We start from the raw sequence: 26,915 nt of genomic DNA on the forward strand, positions 1-26,915 counted from the left end.
TGTTGTTATTATTATTATTTTAAAAAATCACATTGGTCCCCAAGAGAATAAAGTGCTTTCCCCACCCACCCAAATTTAGGCTCTCGCAACAGCATGTGCTGGGTTGTTTAAGAGCAGGCAGGGAGGAAGGGAAGGAAGCAGACTATCAGTTTTACAGAACACAAGGAGGGGCAGTATGACTGCGCAGTCTGTCCTGGAAGAGAGAAGCCACAACTTAAGTTATCTCCAAGAGCGATGGTTAAAAGTGTGTGTTTGGGGGTGGGGATATAAATAACACTTTCTGTAGAGGGTTCTCATAAATAAAAGGCAATTCAAGCTGTGGTGAGTTCCCACAAGGCTGCCCTGTTGCTTCCAGTAGTCTTGGTAACAAGTTGCTGCCGTCCTCTCGCACTTGTCGTGTTCTCCGTCTCCTGCTCTGCCGCCGCCGCCGCTCTCTGCTTTATGTACAACAAGGGTTATCAATGACCAGCATGACATCAATGCCATAGACTTCCAGTAGGTCCATGAGGAAGCTACGGTCGCCTTGGGGGTCCAAGCCCATTCCTCGGGCGTGGTCAGCTGTCAAGGTCTTGTCCTGGCTGGCTGACACCTCCATCAGCGTCTGGAATATCCGGTTGTTCTGCTCCATGAAGAACCTTCAGAGAAATAGAGATGTGTGAAGCCCAAAGCAGATCCAGCACCCCTCTTTGATATCCTATGCCAGCCTTCTTTTCTCTTTGTTTTGGTTTAGATTTGTAGTGGGGGTTTTTAATTGCAGTGTGTTAGGAAAAGTTTTAATAAAATCTTACTTTTAAAAAAATAACGAAAAAATGAAAAAGTAGGGATCTAAAAATGAAAAAATGAAAAAGTAGGGATCTAAAAATGAAAAAAAAGAAAAAAAAGTAGGGATCTAAAAATGAAAAAAATGAAAAAAGTAGGGATAAGCAGACCTTCAGGCTCTATTTTTTACTAGGACTGCCAGAAACACCAACAAGGATGTACTGGAAAAACAAAACGAGAGGATTTTGAGCCCCGGAATTTTGTTTTGAGTTCCAGAATTCCATAGGCCTTACAGTCCTCCCACCCATACAAAAACCAGTATACAGTAGCTTGTGGAAAACTGGGCGTTGCTGCCCTTTTGTTGCCCCTATTGTTAAGCAACTGGGAGCCCCAAACCATTGGTGATCTGCCACAAATCTCCCATGTATCACTACCAGTAAATCCTGTGCCACCTACTGCCCACCCCTGCTCTGAAGAATCCCACGTGAATAACTCACAGGATGAAAAGGTCCTCTTCACAAGAACTGCAGTCTCCATCCACTTCCTGGGAGTACATCAGCATCTGTCTGGATGGCAAAGAAACACAACCGTCACATCAAAACTGCTGCCTCTCGAATGACTCCTCTATAGACTTCCAAAGGCAATTCCAAGCGATGCCATTGATCTACAAAGATCTGAAGAGCTTGAGAGCCTTGTATATCTAGGGGACCAACCATAAAATGACCAAGGAGGATGGAGATAAAAGTGTAGGTATCTCTGGTTTTTACTGTACCAAGGTAAGAGTCACACCTGTGCCTCCACCCACTTTTATCTCTAGCCAATTTTACCTGCATGCTGCCCCCTGAAGATTCTGCATGAGGAAATTTGGCCCTCAAGCTGACGAAGGTTCTCTACAGCAAACAGATGAGTATTGGGTGGAAGTCTGCAGCTAGGGAAGTCTAAGTTCAGAAAAGCACACTATTTAATTTTGACACTTGGTGCGTTCTTTTTTATAATTAATTTTCACATTCCTGGTCTTAAGACCGGTCATCCCAGAGACCTCCAAGGCCACATATGCTCTGGGGGGCTGGATGAAGTGCCCAGAAGTTGAGGATAATCTGTAAACAAGGCCCCACACTTGAGCCACGGGGATAATCCCACCAGGGAAAGCTTCTGCTGCTGCTACCTCTGATCATTAAGCCTCCGGTACTTTTCTTTGTCGGCGCTGTTAATTTTCAGGAGCGGCTGCAGATGCTCGTGGTGGGTCTTCACATTCTGGTTATCCACGTAGACGTCGTAGAGATCCCGCTTCTCCTCAAAGATTTTCTCCGTTGTGCCTGCCAGAAACAGAGGAAGAGCACGGGTTGGGTCCAGCCTACGTTAGCGAAATCGGTATTCATAACCATCAGTTTATTTGTATGCCACTTTGCCACAAAGCAGGCAGCCTCCTGCACACACAATGAAACAGCACATTCCTAGAAAACTGCTGAATGCTTCCATGACCCCTTGGGTACCCACTGTTAAGACAAGACTCCACGAGGGGGCTGGAGGGTAGCAGCACAAGAGCAGGCCTTTTCTGCAGTGGCTCCCTGTTGCTGGAATGCTTCCCCCCTGGGAGGTTCGGCTGGAACCTTTATTATACACCTTGAGGTGCCAGGCGAAAACATTCCTCTTCAACCAAGCCTTTGGCTGATTGACATCCAATTTTAACTGTGTTGTGGGAGGGGGGATTCTTGGTTTGTTGTTGTTCTTAATTTTATTACGTTTTTTGTATTTTAAATTTTGTAATTTTATGTTGTGAACTGCCCTGAGATCTACAGATGAAGAATATACCATATTAATTAATAATAATAATAATACTGTACATAACAGTTTCTTCCTGACTTCAGCCCAAACCCTTGCACAAGAAGAGCTGCAGAATTTCGGGGTGACAAAGCAAGCAAACACACATAAATATATATATATGGTAAACTGGGTATGTTCCTTCGTCTCCAATGTTCAACAAAACCACTTGACTGATTGAGGTGAAATTTTGACACATGCGAATGTCCAAAGGCTATAGGAAAGTTTGCTAAGACAGATGTCAAACCTGTGCCAGGTAAAACCCCAAAAACCCTGTGTTTCAAAGCACACCACTCAGACGAAAATGCATGCTGGGAAAAGAACCAGGTTGCAAACCAGCGCCCTCTAGCGGCGGCTACACTAGTACACCTATAAAATCTTCCCTGTTTACATACTAGGCCGAAGCCTTTACAGACTAGGCTGAATGGAAGTACTGACTTGCCTGGGTGGGAGTTGGGGGGGGAGGGGGACGGGATAGGCAGTGGCGTAGCGTGGGTTGTCAGCACCCGGGGCAAGGCAAGTAATTTGCGCCCCCTAACCCATGGATTTTAGCACTCAAGTCTCTTCCACTAGATTAGTTAAAGAAACACTTACCCCCTAAGCACATGTCTGTCTGTCTGTCTGTCTGTCTGTCTGTCTGTCTGTCTGTCTCTCTCTCTCTCTCTCTCTCTCTCTCTCACACACACACACACCATATTGTGAGATTATACTTGTATTTCTGGCTTCACTCAGCTCAGCCTGAAGTTTCATCTGCCAAAGGTGCAATCTCTCTGTAGGGATTTTGTCTCTACTTTGCCTAACACTTGTGTGGCTTGCATAGGCCTTTGTGGGATGTGGAACAGTTCTGAACAAATAACGGCCAAGCAGCATTTCTGCAAGAAATGGGCAGAAAACGATCCTTTCCTCCTGACCACATCAATCAATAATCTTTATTTTGAAAAACCTAAACAGACATTTCTGTTTAATGGCTTTCCATTTTCTATTAAAACTTGCATTAGTCACATTTTCCATTACAATGTTTTGATTGCGTGTCGCCATATTTCATTGTAAGTCTGTAGGAAAGCTCCTCTAGGCAACCTGATCATTCACCAATCACCCTGATCTGCTTGCACAAAGTTTGCACCGGCCCTGTTGGGCGCCACAATTCAAGGAGGATATTGAACAGCTGGAACGCGTGCAGAGGAAGGCAAACAAGAGGATCGAAGGTCTGGAAACCAAGCCTTAGGAGGAGGCAGACTCGGACTAAAGCCCTGCATGCATGTTTATTTTGGAAAGAGGATTTTTGCAGGTCTGGGGCTGGGAGAAAAGCTGTACCTGCTGAAATTCCCCTCTCTTAAAGGTACAGGAGTCCATTTCCTCCCTCCTGATCGAGCCACCCAAGCCTGAGCCTGGCTAGATCAAGTAGGTAGGGAGACTTTTCAACTGACACGGAATAGATTTGGTGGGCTAGCCAGCCTCTGCTAGAAAAGGAGCTCCCTTTTACAGAGAGGACCGAAAAGGCAGAGCAAAGGAGGTGGAAGAAGAAAAAGAGAGAAAGAGGGAGGGAGGGAGCCAAACCCAGGAAGGCAGGGGCCGGGCATAACTTTCTTCCACTCACATGCGCGCGCACGCACGCGCGCACACACACACACACACACACACACGAGAGAGAGACACCCTGTGTGTGATTAAATGTCTTGAAATCTGATTTCCTCGGGAATCAGGAGGAGTTGATTTTTTCCTCCCCCCCCAACTTGGATTGAAACCTTTTTTTTAAACTCCCATTTAAAGGCAGCCCAACCTCAGTTTCTCCACTGTTGCATTTCTCCCACCCCCTCCCTTCCCACACCCCTCGCTGCTCTTTTGATCCCTCCCAGCGAAGCAACCCTTCATTGGGTAGTTGAGAGCGAGTGAGCGAGAGCAGCAGCAGCCAGGTGGCAGTGGGCAAAGAACCCAGAACCGCCCTGAGCTGCTGAAGCAGCAAACACGCTGACTTTGGGGTGGCTGGCTGGCTTTGTTGATCCTACAGAGCAAGGCAGCCACGCTCCGTGGCTTGTTTGCGGGGTTTGCTCCCCGTGCGCCCCTCCTGCCCGCCTCACTTAGGTATGTACAGTATATGGGGGCGCCAGAGGGATCTTTGCACCAGGGTGCCAGACATGCTTAAGACGGCCCTGCCTCTGCCGCTCATTCTGGCGCCCCTGGAAGCCGCGCTCGTCTCCGCTAGCCAGAAAGGGAGAGGGGCTTTGGAGGACTTACGGAGCTTCTGGACGAACGGCGACAAGGACAGCTTCGTCGGAGGAGACGATGCGGCAGCGGAGCGCGTTGCCATCACCGCCCCGCCCCACATTCAACCACCGCACCGAAAGCGAGCGCGAAGTTGCGAGAGGTGGGGTTGAGGAAGGGAGCGGCGGCGGGCCATCTCGTGAGAGTAAGAGGGTAAGAGGCGAGAACGGTTGCCCGAAAGGAGCCCCTGGGAGCTGTAGTCTACAAGCGGAGCGCTCCCTGCACGCCTCCAGATAGCGGCCTGAGAGGCGGTGCCCTCTCCATTTCTGCGCCCGGTGTGGCTGCCCCCCCTGCCCCCCCACGCTACGCCACTGGGGATAGGTCAGGACACGGTGGGGCAAATCACAGGGATGACCCGGGGGTGGGGGGAAGAGGGGGCGTGATACGTCATGGGACAGGACAGGTTGGGGAGAATCACAGGGGAAACCAGGGGGGTGGGGGAGGAGGGGGCGGGATACGTCATGGATCAACACACATCATGGATCGACACAGGGTGGTGACAGTCACAGGGATTACCCGTGGCAGGGCCAGCTAGTGTGCTTATAGAAAAGGTGTGAGGAACCTTTTTCAGCCTTTGCTGCACTACATCATGGGAAAACTTCTGGGGGTCACATTCCAATAGTTGGCAGGGCCCGAAGGAAAAGTTGGTGGAGCAATGGGTTTGGGTCTTACTACTGTTGTACAGCAGGCTACCTTTCAAGCACAAAAAACCCAGAGGGTCCTATGCATGCAGGCTCTTCTTTCCATCATTCACTCAATGTCACAGTTAAGGTGCCTGTTCCAGCCAGGCAAAGCGGTAGTGGAGGGTGCAGAGCAGGGCCAGGAAGGGGCGTGGCCTCAGGAAGAGTACTGAGGGCTAGGCTAGAGAGGCCTGGAGGACTGTTCCCCCCACCCCTTGCATGGGATGCTTCATACTTACAAGCCACATACGACACTTCCGTCTCCAGCATTTCAATGTCAGCCACGTTGACGTAGAAGAAAGGCTTGGACTCGGGAACAGTCCCACCGATTCCAGGCAAGGAGACATTGGCAAGGCAGCAGCAGCAATAAACTGCAGACAAGGGCAGAGAGGAGGAGGTGCGTCTACATGGCATTGTCTTCGTCAAAATGCTACCCCATATCCCTGCTCCCTTGCCATTAATACAGATTCACTGTATCCTTTTTATTTATTTGTAACCCACTGGATTTTCGGAAGAAACTGTACATCTGGATTAAAACGTGTGTGTGTGGGACGGCATTTTGAGGAGGACAATGTTGTGTGAATGCAAACTTTGCATGCACAGCCAACACCAAGTCTATAAACAAACAGGCATGTGATGCACTCATCGTTTCTGAAACAGCTGCCCCCATGAGCAAACAGGCAAAAAAAAAATCCATGAATCCCATAGGAATGCATTGAAATTATTATTTTAATTTTTTTGCCCATAGGAACGCATTAATTGAATTTCAATGCATTCCTATGGGAAACCGCGATTCGCTAGACAATTTTTTCACAAAACAAATTTGTCTTGCGAGGCAACCTCCAATCACAAAACCCATTCGTCTAGCAAAAAATTCGTCTAGGAGGGCCGGGTACCACTGTAGCGAGGTACCACTGTACTCCGTTCTGACCAAACTAAGCCTCCCAGAAGGCTTTTGCTCTGGGTAAATGAGCCAACGTAGCCTCTAGAAGGCCGTGGAAATTTGTGTCCCGGCCTACCATGTACTATCTGAAACCAGAGGGGTGAATAGATTGTCAGAATGGTAACAACCTGCGCATTAGCATTCATATTGTTTGAAATGCTGCCACATTTTGTTCTGGGTGCGGGAATTTCTTTTCTCTCGCTGTATTTTGTTGTTTTGCGTTTGCCGTCTCAAACCAGCAGCAATATCTTGTGTGAATTATGTTTTATTCAGAGTTTCATACACCACTTTGGAATCTGTTGGTGCGGGGCGTTTAGAAAGAAACATTTCAAGCAAACAAACAGCAGAGGGGAGAAACTTTCACTGTCTGTGATTTGATAACATGGACCACACCTCCCATTTTCTACGTACCTCTATAGCAGACCACCCCGACAGGAGGCGGGGAAAATATCAAAATGCGTTTCCGAAGCAAGGCAAACTTCCAGAGAGTCAGGATCTGCTCGCCAAAGAACTTAATGAACTGAGACATACAGCCTGCAGGGTGCGTGATCTGCAGCCAGATAAAAAACGGGGCAGGGAGTTAGCAACGAAACAGAAACAAAATGGCTCCAATTTTTGCTGCTGAGATGATGACTGCTAAAAAACAAACAACAGATCCAAGAAAGAGGAGGAGATGTACCCTGGAGCTACGAATGTCCAGAAACCTCTCTCCTTTCAGGCAAACAGAAGCAATGATTATTGTATTTTAATATTCTGTTGGAAGCCGCCCAAAGTGGCTGGTGAAACCCAGCCAGATGGGTGGGGTATAAATAATAAATTATTTATTATTATTATTATTATTACCACACAGCTCACTTTGCAATCTTGGGTCAACACCCTCTCTCTCAGCTTATCCTAACACACAAGGTTGTGAGGGAACATTGCAGAAGGGGAGAAGATTCATGTATGTCGCCCTGAACTCTTTTGGATGAGGAGATGGAGATGGATAAAAATGGAACAAACAAATAAATAAAAACACTTTTCTGTAGAACACCTGCTCTGTTCCTTGATGTGCAATACAACAGTAAACTGGGTGATAGAGTGCGCTGAATTTTCCAACTTTCCAACTCCCAAAATGAGGGCTGCTAAAAAGTTGTAACCTGACTTTGGAATTCAAGGTATTTTGGTTAAATTCATATAATTTGGTTTTGCTTGGTAAGTAAAATATGTGCAAAATTGCAGAGAAATCATAAAAAAATGATTGCCAAGTACTTAACAGTTGTATATATTTATATCTTCAGAAGGCAAAACTAAAACTATTCGGTTTTCCAAAAGCAGTTTATGTGCTTCTTCGACAAACATAAGACTTACCAAGCTAAATGTGCCCAGTCACAAACATAATGTCAGCTTTGAATTACTAACATCCCAAAACATTTTTTTAAGGCCCCTCACTGAAGAAATTTGCAAAAATTAAGTTCCACGCCCTACTGTCACAGAATGCAAGGGGTCTCCAGAGATCCACCTTGGCCACTAGCTAAAGCTACTCCGTGGCATCTGACCAGTGTGGATCATTGGCATGCTCTCTGCCTTCATGCGAAGATCAATAACCACAGCCTATTTCTCACCTTCATCTCTGGGTACATGTATCTGTGGATGGAAGGCAGCCAGTGGACGGTTTGCTGGGAAACAAGAGTGCCAGCAGGGAGGACCCCTTTCTTGTCATCGTAAAATGCCTCCAGGTGAGAGTAATGGCCAGGCATCTCCAGCTGATGTCTGTAAGGCGAGCAGAAAACCAAGTTACAAAGGGTAACCAGGGAACAACCCTCCCTTTACAAGCCAACGCTATAAGATTTGCATCGGTGGCACTCCCTCTTGCCAGTTTTGGCTCTTTGGTGGTCACATGATTCCTTTCCTGTAAGAACACAGGAAGAACCTGGTATTCTTACAGTGAGCAAGCAGATGGCCACGGGAAGCCAAAAAGGCAGCACCTGAGTGAAACAGCAGCACCCTCCCCACATGGCTCCTGATCATACCTGCCAAGTCTCCCGCTGAAAAATGCGGGATCAGCAGCGGCGCGGCACTGGATGTTGCGTAGAAGCAACTTCCGGGGCCGCTCTGCCCATGTGTGGGCACCGGAAATAGGGCAGAGCAGCACCGGAAGTCGCTTCTACGCATGGCCGGCGGCCATTTTGGTGGTGGCCGCATGGCGATGGCCATCTTGGTGACGGCCGCCGCCATGCGGCCACCACCAAGATGGCCACCGGGCATGCGTAGAAGTGACTTCCGGTGCCGCTCTGCCCTATTTCCGGTGGCCACACATGAGCAGAGCAACACCCAAAATGGAGGCTCCCTGGCAGGTAGGAAACCATGGGATTTCCGGGATTTTTCTCCATTCGGGAGAACAGCGGAAAACGGATTAAAATCTGGGGGATTCCGGCGAAAAACGGGATACTTGGCAGCTAAGCTCCTGATGCAGAACAGCTTCCATGCTTTAGCACACACCACCTGGTGGCCTAAACGGCTGCATCCAGCCTCCGTATGTCTGTCTTTTCAGTGTCATTATTGATTTCACTTACAAATCGCTTCCTAGGAGGCACCTCACGGTGGTTTGCAATACAACAAGAGCACGTTGCAAACAATTGCAAACATAAAAACAGTCAAAACGACTGCATCTATAAAAGCAAAAAAGGCTTTGGGCGTAAAACCATTAAAACTACAATTACATATATATAATCTGTTTCAAGTTCAGTACATATACCAACTGGAATAACAGCATCCACTTGGAAGGCTAGTTAGAAAGGGGAGAGTCTTTAACAAGTGCCTAAAAGACAACAGAGATGCTCTGACTTCTACACGTCCCCGCTGGAAAATGACTTGGCAAAGCGGGTCATCCAAGTCACATCTGAAACCATCCCAGAAAAGCCACCACGGTATTCCAGCGCGAACCAAACATTTCTCCCAAACTACTTTATGGTCCAGTAACAACCTCCCTCCCTTTCTGTCTTTTTTCCTAATAACGTACCTGACCTGGTTCTCCAGGAAGTGCATGTATCTATATAGCAGGGTGTAGGAAGGAGAAAGAATCCCCACAGACTTCATCCGAGCGCCACGCTCTAACTCGCTCTCCACAGGCATGTTGGCGAAACAGGCCAAGCCAAAGCAAAGGCCTTTCCGGAAATAACTGGAAAGGAAGATGGGGCGGAATGGGATGGGCGGGGTATAAATAATAAATTATTATTATTATTATTATAAACAGGCAGATTGGGTGGGGGAGGCACACACACAGGGAAAGCAGGATAGAGACAGGGCGCTTCCTGGATTGCAGGGGGTTGGAATAGATAACCCTCATAGTTTCCCCCAACTCTACAATTCTATGGTTTTTCCAGATATGCATGTGTGTACACTAAAGACACACGCGGATCCTATTTGCTTGCTTTCCAGAACAGCAGCTGGATTGGTCCGTTGTGCTAAAAGAAAGTAAACCCCTCTGCATAGTTCTCCTAGAGTTACTTCATGAAACCAAGCTGGCCTTACTTCAGAGTAGACCTGCACAGGGCTAGGAATTCTAATTTGAGAGCAGCATGATGAGAGTTGGAGGGGGGCAGTCTTTATTCTGGGCTAATTAGTCTCTGGGCTCTCCCCACCATCAGCTCTGGGCTCTGCTCACAACTAATGGGCCGCCCCCAAGGGGTAACTCCATCTGCATCAACCGGGGGGCTGGTGGGGGTGAATTGTGTATCTGTGCACAGAGCAAACCTCACCCCCCCCACCACCACCACCCAAAAGTCCTTACAATATGCACTCAAACAGGAGAGTAAAGGCAGGGAATAAACTCAACAAATAAATGATTACATATATAACAAAGATACCCTGCCATCATAGCTAACGCCAGGCATCTCTGTTAGTCTACAATGGAAACTGCCTCATGCATTTAATCGGGGGCAGTCTGTGCTGTGTGCTTTCTGGACAATGGAAGGATACGCACAATGGAACAGGCACCCTGGGGACGTTTTGTACACTCACATGAAATCCGACTGAACTTTATGGGAACCGCTGGCCATGGATTTGAACTCGACGCCTTCCAGGTCAATGTCTTGCGGCAAACACCATTCAACCATGTTACCTGTGGAGGAGGGGGGAGAACGCAGCGTGAACACCCACCTGGACACGAACACCAAGGCAATTGGCCCGAACGTATCATGTAGGCGTGCATACAACGGTCAATGCCAGGTCATTAATTCTGCAAGCCGTGGGGAGGAAGAAGAGGCTATGAATGGCAAAGTGCTCCTCAACTTAGCAGTCCCACACTAACCTCTCGGATCCAAGCAGACACTAAAGCACAGAGAGAGAGCTGGGAAGCAGGGCCACTCCATCAGCTCAGCTGAAAGAAGAGCAGTTTTTGCCTTCTTCCCTCCTTGGACAGCTTTCCATTGCAGCTGGTCATTACAAGCACTCTCTAGCTAAGATATAATGCCTGAGCTCTTTCCCCCTTCCCCTCCTGCTGCCCAATCCCTTTTCCTGTTGTGTCATGTCTTTTAGACTGCAAGCCTGGGGGCAGGAGCCAATTTAATAGAGATATTTGAGGCACTTTGGGAGGCCTTTGTCAGCTGAAAAGTGGGGTTAAAATGTTTATATAAGTCCATCTAGTGCAGGTATGTCCAAAGTCCATTCCGGGGGCCTAATCCAGCCCACCGGTCGCTTAAATCCGGCCCCCGTGGCAGTATATGTCTTGGGGTAATATCCTAACGAAAGCTCAACAACTTCAATCCTAAAAAAGCTCAACAACTTTGGTTGGCCCTCACTTCACTTCATCAAATCTGGCCCTCTTTGAAAAAAGTTTGGGCACCCTTGATCTAGTGCAGTGGTTCCCAACAGGTAGTCCGGGGACCCCCAGGGGTCCGCGAGCTATGCCAGAGGGGTCCGCAATATGCTATTAGAATAAAAAATATATTAAATTTATTTCGTATGATAACAGATTTTTTGTTTTGGCCACTTCCTGCATGAGCAGAGTCTAGCGCAAAACTAGAATTAGATGAGGCAGTAGTTCTGCTGTATGCCGTTAGGTGGCGCTTTACAAACACTACTGTTTTGCAAAGAGGCAGCGCCCGCATTCTACTAACGCTCACCTCCCCAAGATGCTTTGCGCGCGTCGGCTTCATTTGTGCGCTACTGCACAGGTACCCTGTCTTCTCCATTCCTCTCCCTCCTCCCTGGCGCGCACTGCCTCTTTGCAAAACAGTAGTGTTTGTAAACAAAGCGTTGTTTTTCAGGGAAGCTACAGTTCGCGTAGTTAAAAATGGACCGTTGGTTAAAAAGTGGTTCATTAATACGACAAAGGCCTACAGATGAAGAGGAAGATAATGCATTTTATGTTCAAGCAAGTAAGTCAATTAATGGGGGTCCTTGTCACAATAGCGGCTCGATGAGGGGTCCTCGAGAAAATTTTGTTGGGAACCCCTGATCTAGTGCAATAGTGTTATCTCTGATGGGCCAGAACTCTCTAGGGGCTGAAGCAAAGATAGACTTGTGACTTGATCCTTTTAAACTGGAGATGCCATGGATCTTCCACATGGGAAACCTGTCTTTGCTCAACCCTCTGAGTTATAGTCCCTCCGTAAAATCTGTGCCTCTCCTGTGCCTTATCCCCTTTCCCTTTGGTCTTGTCCTTTTAGTTATCTTTACTGATTACAGAGTTATCCAGCCCTTCATCGGAGAAGCTCATGTTATCCTCACAACCACCCAGTGAGGTAGGTTCGGCTGAGAAAGTGATTCGGCCCAAGGTCACCTAGTGAGCTCCACATCTGATGACAGGAGCCAGCCACCAGTAAATCACACTGAGCAAGTTGGAGTTAACTCTTTATTAGCAAAAAAAAAAAAAACAGGGTCTGCATAGGAGCTGCCTAATGAGCATAGCAACTCATCTCTGGTCGGTCTTGCCCCCATGAAGCAGTTGAGGAGACTGCAGGTCCCTGTCTCCCCACAGCTGCCTAAGTCCCTTCCTCTCCAGGGTTTCCCCCATGCAATCTGAAACTGTGCCTGTGTGAAGCTAACTTCTCAACCCTTTTCATGCCTCTTCTGGTTCTGGGAGACCAAGGGGGAGGGAGGGAGCTAGTTGCGACAGGAGAGGGAGACACCCGTGACTCCTCACCAGCTCTGGCTCTTGGCCCTCCTTATCTCCACCCTCTGCTTCTGCCTCTGATTCTAGACTGCTCTCTGCCACAGCCTCTTCCTGCTCACTAAGTCCTGTTAGCTCTTCAGCTTCTGACACCTCCTCTTCCCAGTCTGCTCCCTCTTCGCCCTCTGCCCACTCATTGTCGTCGCATCACCACTCCCCAGGCTCTGAGTCTTCTTCCCTTGGGGGTTCCCCAACTGTTGCCTCCCACCACTCCTCCGCATCCTACCGGTCCATGACATCTGAGTTGCGATTTGAACCTAGGTCTCCATGGCCATGATTTGACACTCTTAACCATGGTATCAGACTGGCTTTCCACACCACACCACCACCTGAGTGAACTTAGTCACAAGGGTGATGTTGATCAAAGGTTGCCTCTTACGAAACCTAGCTCCAGCAAAAACGCTGCATTTTTTTCCTCCAAGAGAGACTGCGAAGGCTGATCCTCAAAATAGACGCTGCCACACTCAATACTTTTCAAGGTGAAACACGATCAGCATAGCAAAGAGTGGCGAAAAAACCCCGAAAAGCATCCACTGCAACTGTAAATTTTAGCTGATGATTGCAGGTTGTTTATCTCAGATGGGCAGAAATGACAAGCTTAGGTTCTAGGCCCCCATAAGTAACAGCATTATTTTTCCTGTTCCAATCCTCCACCCTAAAAAAAAACCAACCCTGTATCCACTGGGATCCGTATACTGGAAAAGCTATCAAGCCCACAAAGATGTCAATAGCCTCGCTATTATGTCGTTGCCAATCAGGTTGTGTTTTATATAGAAATTTCTCATTGCATGCGCAAACATCGATCAATAAAATTATATTTAGCTGCTGAAATCAAGCATTGCCTATCATGTTCCTTCAGGAGCCTGAGTAAGCCCTGTGCCTAGTTAAGCAATATTATTTGCTTCACGGAAAGCAAAGCTTCATACATTCAACCGTTTTAACTTAGTAGGCAGCAGAAAATTATTATTACAGAAACCACATTCTCTTTTCCCCCAAGAGCTGCCTGTTTAACATGCATCATCTTTCATTCTGGTATCTAACTACTTCACTTGAGAAGCTGTGCCTCACCTCAAGCAAGCGGCCTCCTTCTGATTCCCCCTTTTACAACAAAATACACTGAAGAGCATCTGATAATTCTGGGATGGGAAACCCGTAGCCCTCCAGATGCTATTGGCAGTCCAACTCCTCTCAGCCCAGTCAGCACTGGAAAATAGGTTAGGGGTGGTGGGAGTTTATTTATGTATCCTTGGTATCCCACCTTCTCCTTCAAGGAGCTCAATGTGATGTTCACTGTTCTCCCCCACCTTGTTTAATCCCCAAAACAGTGTTAGAAATTAGCCAGGGGCCAGGCACGTTTTGCAACTGGCGCGGGTCCAATTGCGACCAAGTTGAGATCTCTGGATGCCAGGTCGGCGGCTGGCTGCCCCACCCCCCAAATCATTCTTAGGCAGGTAAGCAGAAGAGCTTATTTATTGCATTTATATATCACCTTGATCACTGCAGATGGTGACAGCAGTCATGAAATTAAAAGACGCCTGCTTCTCGGGAGAAAAGCAATGACAAACCTAGACAGCATCTTAAAAAGCAGAGACATCACCTTGACGACAAAGGTCCGTATAGTTAAAGCGATGGTTTTCCCAGCAGTGATGTATGGAAGTGAGAGCTGGACCATAAAGAAGGCTGATCGCCGAAGAATTGATGCTTTTGAACTATGGTGCTGGAGGAGACTCTTGGGAGTCCCATGGAATGCAAGAAGATCAAACCTATCCATTCTGAAGGAAATCAGTCCTGAGTGCTCACTGGAAGGACAGATCGTGAAGCTGAGGCTCCAATACTTTGGCCACCTCATGAGAAGAGAAGACTCCCTGGAAAAGACCCTGATGTTGGGAAAGATTGAGGGCACAAGGAGAAGGGGACGACAGAGGACGAGATGGTTGGACAGTGTTCTCGAAGCTACCAACATGAGTCTGACCAAACTGCGGGAGGCAGTGGAAGACAGGAGTGCCTGGTGTGCTATGGTCCATGGGGTCACGAAGAGGCGGACACGACTAAACAGCAACAAAAATCACATTTTTCTCCGAGGAGTATATGGTTCCCCCCCCCTCAGTTAATCCCTACAGCAACCCTGGTAAAGAGGCTGTGACTGGCCCAAGGTCACCCAGTGAGCCCCGTGTCTGAGTGGGGATTTGAGCCCTGATCTCCCAGGTCCTAGTCCAACACTCTAACCACTACACCACACTGGCTTCCTAGGGTACTTCTGCTATGGGGCAGCTCTATAAATTAAGTAGGTAAATAGATATGGGGAAGGCAAAATGTCCCTTAGAGATGGATCTGAAATGTCTTCATTGAAGCTTGAAATTTGTTTTATTCTGGATTGGTTTATTTGATGTTTGAATGTGTTGTAAACTGCTTTGAGGTTTTTTTTCTTTAAAATATAAAGCGATATAGAAATGAAATGAAAAATAAATAAATAATAATAATTCATTGCAAAACAGAGTTGCCTAGACATTCCATTGTAGTGACATTAATTAGCGTTTAAGGTGCCATTTGGGAATCACCTTATATATCTGAGTTTCTAACATTGCACTGCAAGGTAGGTTAGGCTGAGAGACAGCGAATAACCTAAGGTTTTCCAGTGAGCTTTCCAGACTCTGTATCGCTGGGAGTTGCACCAGTTTTCCAAAAGCTTTGGAGATGAACAGCTGGGTGTGGGAAGCGGAGAGAAGAGCTTGTTTGCTCGGATGAAATGCTCAGCTGCCTGGAGCATATCTCACCTCCAAATCTGTGTTTGTCTTAAGCAGAACAAACACAAGGAACAGGATGGGGTGTGGTGGCAACTTGTTAAACCACTTAGACGCATCTCTGCATGCTATGGGTTCAAGTTCTGGCACTCTCATCCTTTCTGTTTAACTATAAATGAAAACCTGATCTTGATTAGAGAGGTGTGGATATTTTTTTTTGCAGAGAGGTGGGGATAAGAGACAAAGTGGTATAGTAAACTGTTCAAAACTGGTGCTTTAACACCAGTTCAACAGGTGAAGACAGCTAGATTTGGAACTGGGTGACCAAATGTATAAAGCACTTATTTTCTTGTCTCAATTTTCTTCTTCTTCTTCTACTTTGGCGATCACTCGTAGCCGAGGAAGATTGTCTTCCATAAACACGGTTTTAACAATGAGTCCGTAAGTGACTGTGGAGGCCAATTCTGGATCCACACGTCCTTCCACAGTGGGGACATTGGTTTCCAGGCGGGAGTTGATCACAGTGTGGATTTGCCACGCGTGCCTTTCTCTTAGCACGTTTCTCCCTTGCGTCCTGAGACTGAGTTTCTTCAAAGCCCATGACACCTTTGGTAAAGGCTGTTCTCCAACTGGAGCGCTCGCAGGCCAGTGTTTCCCAGTTGTCAGTCTTTATACTACATTTTTTTAAGATTTGCTTTGAGACAGTCTTTAAACCTCTTTTGTTGACCACCAGCATTACGCTCTCCATTTTTAAGTTCGGAATGGAGTAGTTGCTTTGGAAGACGATCATCAGGCATCCGCACAACATGACCAGTCCAACGAAGTTGATGTTGAAGAATCATTGCTTCAACCAAATTTACAGACAATCAAGCAGAAATTCCAGTTCTCGCAAATGGAATCAATGGGCATTAAAGCATTAAAGATCAGAAAGTGCTGAATACAGTAGACCTTCCCCACCCCACCCCCCATCCTGAAAAATATTGTGTCCAATGCTCGGGAAACATTTATCCCTTTGCTGCTCCCCCCGCCGCCGCCCAGCAGGCTCACATGAAGTGACTCCTTTGTTTGCTCTTTGTCTTGCCCAACAGATTTGTATCTCTCCCCACCTCCCCACTCAGATGCACATTATTCTTGCCACGTCACCCATTTCACGCTCATGGAGCAAGGTGATGAGGCAGTTCTTGCCTGGCAGACGCAGGTAAGTTTGGCTAATGGCTCCTAACAGATGGCCAGCCTCCTCTGGGAAAGGCATTCTCTCACCAAGTCACACCCTGTGTGCGTGTGTGTGATATATAACATGCCAAGTAGGAAGAAGTGTGGTGTGTTCAAGCAAGCTCGGTGCTTTAATTAGAAGCCTCCTAAGTCATTCGTTCTGTTTGCTTTGAGGAGGACACAGCAGTTTGAAACAAGAATTAGGGTGCTTGGTTTTTTGGTCATTTGGGGTGGGGTGGGGTGGGACGGGACCACTGAACCCACACCCTCGCTCCCTCATTTGAATCCTGTTCATAAAAGCTAGATTATTAGAAATGTTCTTCTGGCAGTTTCCGCATCACCTTCACTGAGACAGGATGAGTAACCCTGGGGCTATTCTAATGTAAAGCCAAAATAGATGTAAAGTAAAGTAAAGTAATGTAAAGCCAAATAAAAAGCCAAAAAAGCGGGCATCGGGTCAGTGTGTTTGCTCCCCTCCCTCCCCCCTCATGTCTGGAGTTTAATCACGTCCAATTTGGGTTTCTTGCAAATCATAGTTTCCTGGTTTTCGTCCAAACAGGTAAACCATGGTTTCATGCGCCTGCAAACCAGGATAGCCTTGAGAGAAAAGGAAGAGGAAGTTAGGTGTGAGACTCCTCAGGACTCAAACTTGGGATGCGTCTGAAGTAATCTATTGCTTTTGTGGCAGAAGAGGACGGCTCCTCAAAAAGAGTTTTCACCCAAACCCTGAGTCCAGGACTCACAAACGCAATGAAACAACAGTTGCTGGAAACCATAGGAGAAGAAAGTGCCCTTGTACTCAGGCCGTGCTTGCAGGTTTCCCATAGATATCTGGTTGGCTACTGTGAGAGCAGGATGCTGGACTAGATGGGCTCTGGCCTGATCCAGCAGGCTCTTATGTTCTTATTGCATGTTCAATGGCATATGTCAGCCAAGCAGTGCAACAATATATGGTATGCTACCATAGAGATTTGAAGGTAGAGAGATTTGAATAATATTATACATTATTCTCCAGCCCTGCACATGGTGGCATTGAAAGGGAAAACGCAACATGGGCAAGGGATTTGGGGTATAATATTGAATATGATGCATGGTTGAAATTATGGAATGAGACATTGAAGTTCACTGCGTGTACCGCTTTGAAAGAAAATGTAATGAAAATGATGCATAGATGGTATTTAACACCAGTAAAATTAGCCAAAATGTATAGAATGAGTAGTAAATCTTGCTGGAAATGTAAAGATAAAGATGGTGATTTCTATCATATGTGGTGGACATGCGAAAAAGTAAAAAGATTTTGGGAAATGATATATAATGAATTGAAAAAGATGTTTCCCAAAAAAACTGGAAGCTTTTCTACTGGGACTGATGGGAGAGGAAATAACAAAAGGAGATCAGAGACTATTTATGTACGCTACAATCGCGGCTAGGACTTTACTAGCCCAAAAATGGAAATTACAAGAAATTACAAGATGATTGAGGTGTGGCAGACGAAAATGATTGACTATGCAGAGTTAGCAAAGTTGACCTAAGGGATCCGAAACCAGGGAGAGTCAAAGTTCCAAAAGGAATGGAGTAAATTCATGGACTATATGGAGAAGAACTGTAGAAGTTTAAAGACACTTGCAGGACTGAAATAAATCCTACGGATTGGTTTTAACCAGATGGACAAAAAGGAACTGCGAGATAAGAGTGGGAAAGAAAACCGAATGATGCGAGGGAGGGAAGTCACAGCTCGGCAGAGCAAAAAGAAATGAGATGGGTGAATATAAGATGAAAAGTTAATTATTATTATTTTGTTTGGGTTTATGTGGAAAAATTAATAAAAATGATCTTTAAAAAAAAGGGGGAAACAATGATGGGAGGCTGAGGAATCCCTTGATCTTTTTCTGTTTTTATATCTGCTCCATGCAGTCGTCCAATACATGGTGTCAGTAATAGCAAAGCATCAATCAACAGGAGGGAACTTGAGCACATGGGTCTAAATAAAATAAGGTCCTCCAGGCCCCCACATCTGGCCAAGCCACAGTCCAATATAGGCTGAAGCTGACCCAGGCGGAACCAACCTAAAACATTTTGCAACCGAAGCGCAAGCAGTGAATGGTGCCCTGTTTCCAGTCAAAGCCAATCAAGACATTTTGGCACTGCAAGCAGAAAAGTCCACAAACACCTCTCCCATTTCTCCCCTGGCAGTGAAAATACAGTAATAATAAATTAAATAGTGAACCATTTGCTGCCCTTTCATAACTTCCAGAATCAAACCGCCTGAGGCAACTGCTTCATTCTGTCTAAGAGTAGACTCAGGTAAAGGAAGGACAGGGGTCACTGCAAAGTTCTTTCTTCTGGGTAGGGAAGAGAGGTGCTTCTGCACTCTTCCCACAGACAGCAAATATCTGGGTCACACCTGCACTACACATCTGAAGCCCTATCATGTCCCTTCAAGCAGTCTTGACCCTTGGCTTCCTGCAAGTGGTATGATACCGATTTAAATGTAAAGTGCAGACGAGTTCCCAGTTAAACTTTTTTCCCTTCCCTGTTTCAGCTTCTGCCTCTCCCTTGCGTTCCATGGAATGCACACACAACGATAAAGCTAAAACAACAGTATTTACAAAATGGAGTGGCCTACACATCGCTGAGATGCGCTTATAAATTACTCCCACAACCAGGGTGGATTTGATTTAAATCACGATTTAAATCACTAGTCAGTAAGACTTGATTTAATTTTAATTTTTTTACATTTTGCAAAGACTCATTCTTGCTGGTATAATCTTAATATTTGCAACCAGAGGAAGCTTTCATTTTTGGAATAATACAGTTATATCAAAATGACTGATTTGGTTATACTATTAGAAATACATAGAGCGATAATTATGAAATTATTGTGAGGTTTAATAAGTGAATTGTTTATATTTGGACAACTTTTCTGCTGTACTTTATCGGAAGGAGAAAAACAATCATTTCCTGAATAACAATTTAAACAATTTATTTAAGCAAAGCAATAACATTATATAGCATATGTATACATGTTTATAAACTGATGTGGTTAAACCTTTTTTTAAAAAAAAAATCAGACTGAGTTTTAGCACACATGAAAAACTTAAAACAAATCCCTTATTTCCTGATGAATAGCCTTTGGACTATAATGTAACTTAAATAGAAAACTATCTTTAGAAAGATTTTTCCTCAAAAAGCATTTTATTTTAAAAATCTGATTTAAATAAAAAAAGGTCTGGTTTAAATAAAAAAGAATCTGATTTAAACAAAAACAAAATCCATTTTTTAATCATTGATTTTTTTTATCCACCCTGCCCACAACCCTGGCACAAGCACATTCCATACTGTACTCATAAGAGCTACGGACGCACTGACAGTATGGTGAAAGAAAAACACTTCCCACCACTAAACAAGGCAATTTAAGCGGCGGGAATTTGGGTATCACTGCAAGTTCTACCCTAAGAGAAGAGGTCTAGATCTTGGGCAAGAGCACAACAGTCGTCTCCCACTGCAGTTCACCTGTAATTGGTATTTGTCCTGCCTCAGACACATTCATACCATACAGTTACACGCTTTAAGCAGCCATGGTTTCCCTTGAATAATCCTAGTTTGTCACAAGTGCTGAGAGTTGCTAGGGGACCCCTGCCCGCCCCGGACAGAGCTGCAGAGTTCTCAGAGTTCTCCGCAAAGGAGGACCGAGTGCCAAACCACTCCGGGAAATGTTCGCTGCGAATGTGGCCACAGTCGTCGCGAATAGTAGCCGCCGATGACAACTGATAGCGCGTGTTTGCGGGGGATAAGGAAAGTCCTCCGCAAAGTGACTAATTCTGACACCAGGAAGACTTTCAATCGAGCCCAAAAGCAGAACTTGAACAGCCCCAAGATTAGAACTGCAAATTTGTGGTCAGGGAAATATTAGCGAGGCAATCCAGGCTTTACTTCCTCCCATTCCTCAACATTCGCAAAGAACGTAACCGGTAAGGGGAAAGGAGGGGAGGGAGAGAGAGAGAGAGAAAGAGAAAGAAAGAGAGAGTCTGCTGATGTTGTCCTTCGCTTCCTTCCACAGAAAAAGAGGCAAAAGAACTTTGTCACATGAGGGGACGTGAGAAAACAGTGCATGGTGTTTCTATTTAAAACTGCTATCTTAGCCTGTGTGATATTTAAGCTACCGTTTCGTCATTAATCATTTTATTTTTTATTATCTAGAACTGACATCTTGCTATAACTTCCTTGTACTTTTAAATGCATTTTTATTTGCCTATTTGGACAGCGCTGCTCCTTGACTGTTTGTACAAGTAGACATAAATCTGTAAACTGTAATTTGAATTTTTCACTGGTGCTTAACCTAGGATACCAAAAACAAAAAGAAACAAAAACCCACTCCTCACTATAGTCTGGTTGTGGCTGGTACTGTCAGTGAGCCTGTCTGCATTCATAAATGACCAACAGATGACTCCACCATTTCTTCCAAGACATCCCAGGGACAGACTTGCAGCCAAAACTCAGGAGAGGCATTACAGAGGGGCAAAAAGATGTGGGCAAAGCTGCAGAAGAATACAGCAACACGGGAAGATGCCTTATACAGTGGTACCTCGGAAGTCAAACAGGATCCGTTCCGGAAGTCCGTTCGAGGACCAAACTGGGGAGGGGGGAAAATAAGAAGTGCTGGGGGGCAGGAGCCTGGGACAGATATCAAGCACAGGCCCTGCCAAGGTGCCCAAGGATCCCAGATGTTGTACCTCGCCAAGGACAATGGGACCATAACTGACACATGCCTGAAGTTTCCCAGAACAGAGAGGGGAAGGGGTTAGTGGCAACCACCAGCTATGAGTGACTAGAAGGCCAAGCCAAAATATGTAGACTCTGATAATAGTGCAATTATGTCTGCTTCCTTAGAAAAGGAAGAGCCCTTTTGGTGGTGGCCCCTTAAACCTATAGAACAACTTCCCCAATGAAGTACACCTTGCCCCAACCTTACATTGTTTTAGGTGCCAGGTAAAAACCCAGTTCTTTTGCTGGACTTTTAGAGGGTGGTGGATTAAGTCATTGTTATGATATTTTCCCCAACCCACCTCCAACACAGCAGCCATGCAGACACCACCAGAAACAACATCCTAAGGACAAACTAACAAGTCATTGCATACCTATCTGTGACCTTTCCATTACAGGTTTCATAATCAACCCAGCAGACTTTGCACCACATGGCTCGGGAATTTGCAAGGCATTTAAAGAACCCTTGAAGATAAGTGCTCTTCAAGCGAAGCATTAATTATTGAGCTTCACGAAAGCAAGAAGCCACTCCACAGTCTCTCAAGCAAGGCCAACTCAAGTGGCTAAGACAGAACTGGATGCATGTATGTAAACTGCCTTGGCTGAGCATGGGCAGAGAGGTGATCCATCAATACCTGAATTAGGACCAAAGAAGATATAAGCTACTTGAACTAACTTGTTAAAGGTGAGCATCAGTCAATGTACAGGTTACCCTCGAAAAAGAATCAGCTGGCACGCAGCCCAACCCTTTAGCGTTTTCGCTCAAGTTCAATAGGACTTTATTCCATACAAGCAGAATTGTAGGACTGCTATTGTAGGATACCCAGGTCATTTTAGGAAGGCCAAAAAAGGCTAAATAAGAGTTTAGGAGCCATGTTAAAAGGTAAAAGGACCCCTGACCATTAGGTCCAGTCGTGGATGACTCTGGGGTTGCGGCGCTCATCTCGCTTTACTGGCCGAGAGAGACGGCATACAGAATCTGGGTCATGTGGCCAGCATGACTAAGCCGCTTCTGGAGAACCAGAGCAGCGCACGGAAACACCGTTTACCTTCCCGCCAGAGTGGTACCTATTTATCTACTTGCACTTTGACGTGCTTTCGAACTGCTAGGTTGGCAGGAACAGGGACCGAACAACGGGAGCTCACCCCGTCGCGGGGATTCAAACCACCAACCTTCTGATCAGCAAGCCCTAGGCTCTGTGGTTTAACCCACAGCACCACCCGCATCCCTAAGAGCCATGTTAGAGAGGGCCAAAAGCTTATCATTGATTTCAACTGGCAGATGCCCATAAGATGCCTGCAAGCAGAAGCCGAGTGCAACTGCCTTCTCCCCACCTGAGGTTTCCAGAAACTGGTATTCATACTGCCTCCCATAACATGACCAACCTGGCTAGTAGACACTGATAGACTTATGCTGGTCCATGAGTTTTATCTAATCCTTTTTAAAAGACAAGCTGGCAGCTGGCATTCTATCTTGCAGTAGCTATGATGTTATCTTTTTTTTTATTTAGACAAAATGTTTTTTTTACTTAAACAGGCTTTTGGCCTACATGCCGGCTTGTGAATATACTGAAATTGGTTTTCACTAGGTTTTTTTTTTAATGACTGATGTTTCTTACCTGTCTTGTTTTTTAATGGTGTATTTCACAGTTATTTCTTATCTGTTTTTAATATATTTCATTGCATTATTGTTGTTAGCTTCCTTCAGTAACCTCCAGTGAAAAAGCAGGAAACAATTAAAAAAAAAACCCACGCAAATTGCATATATTTCCAAATAACTTGTTTAAACTGTTGAAAACCTGCCACATATTCATGCAACAGGATGTAGGTAAAGGACACAACACAAGAAACGAGGAAATATTGAGCCACTCCAAAAAGATTCACGCTGCAGAAACTTCACAGTGAAAACGGTACTCAGTTTTGCTTATCCTTATAAAAGCAAGGCTGGGCTTAATTCTTCCTGTTAATGTTCAAAAGCAAAGGTAACTCCAGGAATATGTGGCAATGCCTTTAGGCATGTGCAGAGTATTTCCCACCACCACCACCACCAACCAAGTAACTACAAACAATCCTTGTACAGTTAGAGTTTAAGAGCAGGACATCCAGGATCAATACATTTGGGAGCTTTCTGACACCACGAATCCCTCATTTTAACAAAAGGGTTGCCAAACCTTTTGTGCCAATGGGCACATTTGCAAACTGGATAAACTATTGCTGGCACCCCACAACCTTTTCAATGGGCAACAACAGAATTTACCCATTTCAGCGGAAGGGAAAGGACCCTTCTGGTTACAGGGAAGGGCCTTTAACAGGTTTCATACTAAAAAAATCCTCTCAGGAGCACCTTAGAGACCAACTAGGTTTGTTATTGGTATGAGCTTTCGTGTGCATGCACACTTCTTCAGTTACTATATTTCATACTATATCTTTCATACTACCTTAGGAGGAACGTCCTTCCAACTACAGTACTCCTAATTGGTAACATTCATACAGAACATAACAGAAAACATATCTTCAACTTTGCAGGTGAGAATGCAATGGGAGACCTGCTGGATCTGACCAAAGGCCCATCTAGTCCATAAATCTGCTTCCCAGAGTGACCAGTAAGACACCTTTGGGAACCCCACAAGCAGGGCTTGAAGGCAACAGCCGTTCCTTGTTATTTGTTCTCCAGAAACTGGTAGTCTGTGGCATCTTGCCTCAGAACAGTATGGCTCTGTTTAGCCATAATGGCTGTTAAGACCCATCTTCCTCTGTGAATTTGTTTGACCCTCCCCAAAACAAGCCCACAGCCCATTGCTACATTCTGTGGCAGCACATTGTGTAAGGCAGTGCAGTGCTTCCGGATGCTGGACTAAAAATCCCATCAGTCCCAGGCAGTATGGCCAATAGCTGTGGATGGTGGGAGTTGTAGTCCACCAAATATCTGAAATACCCCATTGGCTATCCTGGTTGCAAGTTAAGATACGTAGTGAGAAGCGATGCACCCTTTCTGTCCATCCACAAGCAACACCCATCAGTGTAATTGGGTAATCCCATACTCAAGTATTACGGGAGATGGAGAGAGAGAAATCCCTTCATGTCTGCCATTAAAAGCAGCAGAGATGGACAGACCAACCTGGGCATCTAAGGGAGTCCCCTTGGGGCAGCTCCACCAAAACAAGCACAATTGTGCACTCAAGCAATTCATTTTCATTTCAATGAACCTTCCACTGGAAAATGTCCCAGAGAATCATGCCTCATGTTCATGGCTGCGCCAGTGGGGAAGGGGAGAGCATGTGTATTTTTCACACCAGGTTTGCATTTCACACCAAATGTTTTGGGTTAAGTCCCTGGAGTGGTACCCTGAAGTTGCAGTTTGAGAGGTCAAGGGTCAATGGTGCAGGCCCTACTGCTTCCAACAGGGCCTCTCTGAACTCAGTGGGTAGACAGCGTATGTCTATCCACTTGCATCGTCTGGAGATGTCTTCCGAGGGATACCTGAGTGGGAGGGGGATGCTGCTCAATTGGGGCAAACATGGCACTGCCCCACTAGCCTCAATTTCCCCCTCAGCCAGGCCCCACCTGCCTGTCTTGTCTGCTTACAACCAATCAGACCTTTCACCCTCCACGGACATCATCAGCCACCACTGAGGTGGCTGCCACAAAGGGCGCCCGTGACTCACAGTGGGTGGAGTCACTCTTAAGTTTTCCATTAGGAAAAGCCTGATGGAAAAGCAAACAGGTGCAAGTCACCTTCCCTGCCCAAGAATTCATGGCTTATATCTTAGGAACCTCTCTGGGCATCACAAGGCAGTAGGAAAAGAGGTGACAAATCTGAAGAAGTGTGCATGCACACGAAAGCTCATACCAATAACAAACTTAGTGGGTCTCTAAGGTGCTACTGGAAGGAATTTTTTTATTCTGTGCCAACCTTCCGGTTGGTTTCCTTCCTGGGAAGGTGTATGCCGACCTGCAACAGCTTAAACGAGGTCGAGGGGAGCGCCCTTTGTGCATGGTCAGAGAAACTCGTTTCTGCCGGAAAGCAATCCAAAGGGGGAGAAAACACAAACACACGAAAACAGACAAGCTCCTGTTAAGGTCTTGCTGCTGTAAAGGCACCCACCACCACGCGAAACCCGGGCTGCGGGGGGGGGGGAGAGACTGGGTGCGAATCCGAGTCCCTTCCTCCTCCACGGGGGTGGAAAGGGAGGTCCGGCGAGGGCACCCCATAGCGATTCTGCTGCAAGCAGCCCTTACCCGTGCGGGGATCGAAGGTGACCACGAACACGGCCAAGATCTGGTCCTCCTCCACCTGCTCGGCTCCTTCCTGCTCCTGAAGGCGCCCGCCGGGGCCGCCGCCGCCGCCGGCTGCCTCCCCCTTGACGCCGGAGCAGGAGCCCCCCCAGCCGCCGGGCTCGCCGGGCTCCGGGAGGGAGACGGCCGGGCCCTCGGCCCAGAAGAGCAGCGGCGCGTCGTCGGCTTGCTCCACCATGGCCCAGCCAGCCAGCCAGCCAGCCAACCAGCCAGCTGCGGCGCTTGGCGGAACCGAGGGGCGGCGCTTGGCGCTCCGACGGTGCCCGGCCCCCTTGCTTCCCGGCCCGGCCGGCCAGACAGGGCCTTGCGCGGGCTGTGGGCAGCTGACGCCCAGCTCGGAGGAGGGACGCCTGCCTGCCTCTGCCCGCGATCCTCTTGGTGCGCAAGGAATCGGCCGGCTGCAACCCCGCGTGCACGCTGGCGGCCGCGCGCAAACTTGGGAGGTGGCGCACGGGCGCTTGTTCGGTGGGAAGGAAAAGTCCCGAGTAAACACGCGCAGCGCTGCACCTGAGAGCCTAACAGCCCGATCCGTTTTACGCTACGTGTAAATTCCCCCCACCCCATTAAACTGCTCAAGGACTTGCACTGCAAATGTTTGTAGAATTTCCCCCATTTTAAAGGCTTAACAGGGAGCACGCGCCCTTAAAATGAGCGAATTTTTCTTCTGAGTTTGGGAGTTCTTTGTTTCCCACCTTTTCCTGGCAAGCAGCCGTAAGGTGGGGATATACATCTATTCCCCACAACAACCCTGCGAGGCTGAGTTTCATGCTATGAGGATTTGCACCCGAGTCTATTGCTCTAGCCGTGATGCTGGGTGCAAGTGCTGGCCTTTTGAATGGGGCTTACTCTGTGGTAAGCGGGTTTAGGAGTGCAACCACACCTAACCGAAAGAAAAAGTCTGTTGGTCAAAGTGTCACCTATGAGTAAATACGCATAAGATTTGGTTGCAAGTTCCTCTGCACACAGGATTACATCGTAAAGGCACAATCTCTGGGGGTGCCCAATCAGAAATGGGACTTCCTTTCTGGCACTTCAGCTTACTCACAATTCTCCACCAAGTTCAATAGGACTTCCCTCTGGACTTGCAAATATGTTGCCTATTTTTCCAAAGAGGTTTACCATCCAGAACACAAACACAAGACATAACAACAATACAAATACTAACAAATCATAACAATTAGCTTCAGAGCCAATCGGCCAGAAAATCCGAAACATGCAGACGCTAAAGATAGACCAGCAAAGAGATCATGCCATAGCATACCTGCCACTGATACCCTTACCCT

General features: G+C 46.6%; 1 protein-coding gene across 1 annotated transcript; it reads right to left on the reverse strand.

Annotated features, from left to right (window-relative positions):
- On the reverse strand, nucleotides 1–25,846 carry DENND11 (DENN domain containing 11). Its single transcript, XM_035127894.2, has 9 exons — nucleotides 25,576–25,846; nucleotides 10,468–10,567; nucleotides 9,467–9,625; nucleotides 8,070–8,217; nucleotides 6,877–7,015; nucleotides 5,762–5,893; nucleotides 1,925–2,075; nucleotides 1,257–1,325; nucleotides 1–635 (listed from the first exon to the last, which is right to left on the reverse strand). The coding sequence occupies exons 1-9, from the start codon at nucleotides 25,808–25,810 to the stop codon at nucleotides 440–442; spliced, it is 1,329 nt and encodes a 442-aa protein (XP_034983785.2). The 5' UTR covers nucleotides 25,811–25,846; the 3' UTR covers nucleotides 1–439.
- Between the last annotated feature and the right edge of the window lie 1,069 nt (nucleotides 25,847–26,915).

The sequence above is a fragment of the Zootoca vivipara genome, chromosome 10, assembly GCF_963506605.1.
Source record: "Zootoca vivipara chromosome 10, rZooViv1.1, whole genome shotgun sequence".
Lineage (NCBI taxonomy): Eukaryota > Metazoa > Chordata > Lepidosauria > Squamata > Lacertidae > Zootoca > Zootoca vivipara.

Bases quoted from the DNA above. Each gene is read 5' to 3' on its own strand.
- DENND11 (XM_035127894.2), bottom strand. From the start codon at position 25,810: ATGGTGGAGCAAGCCGACGACGCGCCGCTGCTCTTCTGGGCCGAGGGC. The intron at 9,626-10,467 runs GTGAGTGTACAA...CTTCCTTTCCAG, and splicing joins AAAGTTCAGTCGGATTTCAT to TTATTTCCGGAAAGGCCTTT. The intron at 8,218-9,466 runs GTACGTTATTAG...CTCGCCTTACAG, and splicing joins TTCCTGGAGAACCAGGTCAG to ACATCAGCTGGAGATGCCTG.